Below are 6,817 nucleotides of genomic sequence, written 5' to 3'. Positions count from 1 at the left end.
AAAAAAAAAAAAAAAAAAAGAAAAAGAAAAGACAGTAGGAGGGGAAAAACAGTGAACATTAAACATTCTTGTACAGTGCTCAGACTTGACTACATTGCACTTTAGCTCACGTCAAAATTCTTCCATTACAGTACAAAATGCATGTGGGTAATCAAATTGAAATTGTGTCTTATCTTGTCTAAATCGCAAACAAATGTCTTTGTGACGGCAATAATTGTCAGATGGCTTAGACCAGCCTTATTAGATTAGACTGGTCGGCCAATATCAGCCGTTACTGCTACTTCGTTGAAGGATCATTACATTTTTGAAATAAAACATCTTTTAGACTTTATTCTGTTAGTGTTGGAGTCTAAATTACCCGTTTTGAAACATTGACAGATTATCTTTTAATTAAAAGTAAAGGGATATGACTGGATTCTATTTCGAAAAAGAAAAAGAAAAAAAAATAGTAAAACTGAAGTACATTTTTTTCACTTTCTTACGCTATAAAAGTAAACCAAAATACTATAGTAAAGCTTTACCTCTTCCATTCTATACGATCCAACCACATACAAGTAGTTTCCAGGCCGCCCGACCAGCCTGTTGAACATAACATCATAACATAGTATAAGAACTTGTACTTAAGCAAGAAAATGAAGATATATGTTGAAATGATTGAATAAAGCAGTAGTAAATTATGCTGTTGGTATTGTCCTACCTGCCCCTGAAAAAGGCCAAATAAACGATAGGTGTAAAGGCATTGACAAATTTCAGAATGAAGGTTTTGAAGATAAGGCGCTCCTCAAAGCTTTTGTCTGTCTTTGGAACCTCTGGAAAACAGCGTATGACCACGATATTAATGGATGTCTAATATGTTAGACACAAGTAAAAATATATACAGAATTATACAGCAAACCCTAATAACAGACACTGCTTAAGAAATTGTTTTTATTATTATTACAAACGTATAGAATTATTTTATATGAACTCTCACATCGAACTAGACAAACATCCAGCTGTAATGAAACAACCTCCAACTAAAAATGTATTCTGAGAAATACTTCCCTTAATATTTCACAACTATTTAATTTATAGATGAATTATATCGGAGGCCAAGAGGTAGATGGTACTCTCGTTTCATCGCCAATTTTCTGACTCAAGACAAGGAACTATTATGTATGATATTTAACAGTGTACAAACCAGATTCTGACTCAAGACAAGGAACTATTATGAAACAACATGTTCTATTTTTTTTTTATACAGTGTCTCATTTTTAACCGATTTGTAAAAAGTGAAAATAAATATTTACCCCTCAAGGTTCGCATTGCTTGCTCAAATTTTATTGTCCAATTTTCCAATATTAAAAAGGATTTCTGTGAATTTAGCTTCTCCACATTAGATGAGAGGAGCCTTACCCAGTCGTGTGAGCCATCGTGCAATGGCACCATAGATTTCATCTAAAATGATTATAACGATGAGGTTGATGATAGCAGCTGTTGTTTTTACAACAGCTCGAACGTTGTACCGGGCTGCAGGGTAGTCGCTCAGGTGCAGTGCTGTCTTTATGCTGATACGGTACAAGATGACTCCGAAGACAATGGCAAAAGTTACTGCAATCTAAAGGACAATGGCACAAGTGATAATCAAAATACTGCATTAGGGCAAAGAAAGAGCAGTGGATTAGGATATTTAGAGATGTTTATAAATAAATGTGTTAATAAATGTGCAGTCAGCAGGCATCTGAATAAAATACATATCAGACCAAGCATAGAAAAGAACTCGTGATGTCACCAAAAGGTTTGAAGACTACCGTATTATGTGTAATTTCGCGCGATACAAAATAAAGTGAGTGACCTTCAGTGGTGGGCCATCAGGGGCTTGAAGACATGGGACACGTTCACATGATAAGCTATTCAGGGAGGTGACTTTGGGATAATCTCGTTGCTGATTGGATGTTGTGTTGTAATGCTGCCTGAAAAGTTAAAGTTTTTCCACCTTCATTTGCGCTACGTCAGATGCTCGATCTGGGTCAGATGCTCAATCTGACGCAGTGCAATCACCATGCGCGCGGTGTCGGAGGCTCCAATTATTGGATATTAGATCCCCTGTTGTTGCGCCATTCGCATTGAATGTATGACATGGATTGCTTTTGGTATAAAGCCCCCCCTAACACCTTTTCTAGTCACTCATTTTGTCTTGTTTTTCTTCCATGGGTAAGCATTATAATGGTGCCATGGTCAAAAGAAATGGCACGTCCTACTGACACAGCATAACTCATGTGATCTGCTGGTCAGAAGTCACACATTGTAATGACTTTTCCCTCCACTAAATTCTTCACATAAACGCAAATCACCGCATGTGCCGCATGAGACACAAATGGACTGGCTTGATTTTAAAAATAGTTTAACCAACAACCATACTCTGATTTGTATGAATAAAGTGGATTTAAAGAACCAGTATAATGACCAAAAGAAAATACACTGGTTTTGCGGAAGGGAAAACCAAAATTAAGCCAAATAACAACATATGTAGAGAATTCGCTTTCATAAGTGTATAAAATATGGTATTCAAACTCAAACTCACCAGGAAAGCCATTGTGACCACTGTGGTTAGGTAGGCTGGTAGTCTGTCAGTGCACGTTAGCTTTATCTTCTCACCCTAAACAACAAATTCAAGAGCAGACACATTAGATACATATATGCACAAACACACACATGCACACACATATAAGAGCTCCCAGAGACGTAAAGGCAGTACATTATTATATGTGATATATATATATATATATATATATACACACATATACTGTATATACACATATATATACACACACACTATATAGGTGACTTTAGAGAAGTCAGTGCAATAAGAGTGCAATATACACTCAGCAAAGGTTTGCATTGCAGTCGATCATAAAATGCTAATCTCAGTTTGACCACCATAGTTTTTGAAATCATTTTGTGTGCCACCCCATTAGAAATCATACTGTGCATGGGAGGCTAATGGGACAGTAACAACATAGTACCTGACTATATAAAATAGTTTGGTCTACTTGAAGAAGCCAATTCTGTTATTCTGTTCTACTAGTACAGTCAGCATTAGCTTCACCTAACACAGCTACAACATGTTTCTTTGCCTGGTCTAAAGAAATTATTTTTTCTTAGAGTCTTAGAAAATTGCCACCATACATTTTTACTGACCTTGGTTTTCAAGATAAAACTATATTTTATCCCCAGTGACACAGCATTCACAATAATTGTTTCCATTTGGTTCATCTAATCAAAAGTGCTGAAAAAGTCAGATCTTTGAGCCAGTTGATTCCAGTACAATGCTACCCAGACTTGCTAGCTTTTAGAATTTAAGTGAACAATGAGAGATTCCATCTTCAATGGTGTTTAAAGATTGAATGTTTTACCTCAAGTTCCCTTCACTAAATTCAGATCAAGTTTGATTTTTATTTTGACATTGGAAGACATTTCATTTCTTCTGTTATAGAGCTCTTTCTTAAGTAATTCATTCCAAGCAACAGAGCTAGAAAGGGTTCGATAAACTTGTTGCAGAACTATCATTTCAAAAAGGCTTGTATTAATGTTTGGTTAAAACTTAGTTTTGAATGAATGTGTTTTCATGGTTATCAGTGCCTTATATAGATGTAAGATAATACCCCTATCTTTATTTGAGTTGTCTCATGGGGCAATGGTGGCTTAGCGCTTAAGGAAGTGGACTTGGGTCCGGAAGGCTTCAGGCACCGTCCCCACACACTGCTCCCTGGGTGCTTAAAGCTGCCCACTGTTCACTTTGGTGATGGCTTAAAAGCAAAGGTCACATTTTGTTATGTGCAGTAGTGGGCTGTAGTAGTTCACTTTCTTTTCCTAAATATGCCCTTTTAAACATATCTAACAGCTGTTTACTTGAGTCTTATAAATGTTCTATCTTGTCACTGACTAAATGTCTCAGCTGCAAGTAACATTAAAAATCATGCGCTTCTAATGAAAATTTCTTTTTGATCCTTTTTAAAAGTTTTCTATTTTTTTTATATAGTCTTGTAGGTTACTGTCAGCTGTCAATGCTTATATGGGAAGCCCCTCTTCAATGTTTTACCATTGGGCATCGTGTAAAGGGTTACACCAGCTTATAATGGGTCTTCATTTTTCCTCATCAGATGGTTATCAATTTTTATAAATTCATATGATGTGAATTCCGTTGCATTCTTTGTAAGTGGGCAAACCTGAGAAATCAGCAAGTGGTCAAATACTTATTCCCCCCACTGTAGATGTACTTTATTGATCCCAGGCTGGGAAATTGCAGAATGATCGACAATCTAATTTATCCTTATTTTATTTTGGAATAGCAGAGATTATTGGTTGCATCCAGCTGGGTGATGTTTGTGCCTTCTTTAAAACCCAATTAAATGTAGGAAGCATCGCTGGTATTAACCCTTCCTTCAACTCCTTGTACCATTCTGCTGTGTTACCATCTGATCCTGGTGATTTGTTTGAGTTTTCTTAATGCTATTTTTAGTTCTTTTTCTGTTAAATTCCTAATGATTATTTTATTCAGTTCAATACTGGTAATTCCCAAAAAAAACAAAACAATCCCCAATTTTACTTTTTTTTTACTGGATCTTTAATTTTATGAATTGTATTCTGTGCTGTTTTCTTTTTAAGTTTCAATGCCAGAACTTTCATAGATTTAAATCTCCCCCACATATTAGAAGGCCCACTGTCTTTGATATGATTACATCGACAACTTTCTCAGAGATCAAGTGGATCACTTTCTGGTGGCACATATACATTTATTAACATAATGGGGGTCCCTCAATATTTCTTCTTACTAATATGAATCGTCCCCCCTTATCCAAAATGCGAAAGACAACAGGAGGGTTAAAAGAAACAGCCTTGTACTATGCCCAAACTCATTATGCACTCTGTCTGTGTCTGCAGTTGAGATATTTACGATATTTATACTGATAGAAAAGCTATTTCTGAATATGACCATGTCCATTTTAGCACTTTAAATTTCTGCACATTATAAATCAACATTGTCTCTATTTAAATTGATGTAATTTTTATTTCAATATATAGTACTATATTCAATATAGTTAGAAAATTGATAAAAAAAAAATTACAAGAAAATAAAGAGAAATATAACACCTAAATTAAAGTTAAACATAAAGGTAAAGGTGTGATTAATAGAAATACAATAATTCTTAATTATGTGAGAGAAAAACATGTTATTATTAAAATCAGAAATAAATATTATCTTCGTTAAAAAATGTGGCTAGTTACTGTTGGTATTCTTCAAATCTATAAATGGCCTTGCCCCGTGCCTTATTGCTGACGCACCTGCTCGAGCCCTCAGATCCGCTGCAGCCCACCTGCTGAATATTCCTGATCCTCCAATCAAGATGAAAATCAGGGAAGCAGCTTGCCCACTACGCACCCAAACGATGGAACGCCCTACCACAACACATCAGAGAGGCCCCATCCATTGATACCTTCAAACAACGACTGAAAACCCAGCTCTTCACCCTCGCCTACTCGTAACAGCATGAATCCATCAGTTGGCATACGCAAGCGGCCAGCAGATGACTATTTGCCCCATCACCCCATGGACTCTCTGTTGAAAGCCCTTTACCAGCCCCGGCAGAGGGCTCCCCTGGGGGCTGATGGATCTGATCTGAGTTTTTCCTCACCCCCGTTGCTCCCAGGGGACATTGACTTAACCACTTGGCATATGTAAAAAAAAATATCAGCCAATCCTGTTTTTTTTTTTTTTTGTCAAACTGTACTTTGAGCTACATGATTGTATGAAATGTGCTATACAAACAAAGCTATCATTATTATTATTATTATTATTATTATTAAAATGACATGGCAGTACCTTTGAGATTGAACTCTCTTGTCTCATTGTCTTCTCCATGACAAGTAACTCATATTCAGCTCGGTTGTTGTCTATCATTATTAAAACAAACAAACAAACAATCAAACAAATTAAAAAAAAGTTTAATATTGATAGTAATTAGTGGAAACAGAAACACAAAGGAATATGTATCTCCTGCTGTTAAGATATAGAAATATTCAGTATGAAAATGCAAAACTGAATGATAAATTCAGTTGCAGCCTACCCCAGGTTTATTATGGTGAATGCGAGACACACCCTTTTTAGTTTAGATAAGAAGGGAAGCATTTAAAAGCACAAAGCAAGTTGTTTGCCTAAAACCTTGGAATGAACACGACTACGAGCAAGACCACAGTACTTGAGGCAACCACAGCAGTAGCGGGACACTCACTTTAGGTGTGCCCCTGTGGCTGGGCAAAAATAAAATAATATCACTCCAAGGATTGAGAATCCCCGATAGTGTTCCAACTATCGGGGGACCACACTCCTCAGCCTCCCGGGAAAAGTCTATTCCAGAGTACTGGAGAGGAGAATCCGGCCGATTGTCGAACCTCGGATTCAAAAGGAACAATGTGGTTTTCGTCCTGGTTGTGGAACACTGGACCAGCTCTATACCCTTCAGAGGGTGCTTGAGGGTTCATGGGAGTTTGCCCAACCGGTCCACATGTGTTTTGTGGACTTGGAAAAGGCTTTCGACCGTAACCCTCGTGGTATTCTGTGGGGGGTGCTCCAAGAGTATGGGGTTGGGGGCCCTCTTTTAAGGGCTGTCCAGTCCCTGTACGATCGGAGTAGGAGCTTGGTTCGCATTGCCGGCAGTAAGTCGGACCTGTTCCCGGTGCATGTGGGACTACGGCAGGGCTGCCCTTTGTCACCGGTTCTGTTCATTATTTTCATGGACAGAATTTCTAGGCGCAGCCAGGTGTCGGGTGGGGTCCA

At 37.5% G+C, this 6,817-nt stretch overlaps 1 protein-coding gene across 1 annotated transcript in view; it reads right to left on the bottom strand.

Annotated features, from left to right (window-relative positions):
- The window catches only part of ano1a (anoctamin 1, calcium activated chloride channel a), a 54,674-nt gene that overhangs the window by 10,746 nt on the left and 37,111 nt on the right, over positions 1 to 6,817 (bottom strand). Inside the window, exons 16-20 of the mRNA XM_008309854.3 lie at positions 5,864 to 5,934; positions 2,564 to 2,638; positions 1,396 to 1,597; positions 698 to 809; positions 522 to 579 (exon numbers count right to left, since the gene is read on the bottom strand). Of these exons, the coding sequence (XP_008308076.1) occupies positions 522 to 579; positions 698 to 809; positions 1,396 to 1,597; positions 2,564 to 2,638; positions 5,864 to 5,934 (518 nt within the window). The remainder of the gene's footprint in view (positions 1 to 521; positions 580 to 697; positions 810 to 1,395; positions 1,598 to 2,563; positions 2,639 to 5,863; positions 5,935 to 6,817) is intronic.

This window comes from Cynoglossus semilaevis, chromosome 5 (genome assembly GCF_000523025.1).
Source record: "Cynoglossus semilaevis isolate Cse_v1.0 chromosome 5, Cse_v1.0, whole genome shotgun sequence".
In the NCBI taxonomy this organism is placed as follows: Eukaryota; Metazoa; Chordata; class Actinopteri; order Pleuronectiformes; family Cynoglossidae; genus Cynoglossus; species Cynoglossus semilaevis.
The sequence above is the reverse complement of the archived record's forward strand: the minus strand, read 5'-3'. Positions and strand labels throughout refer to the sequence as shown.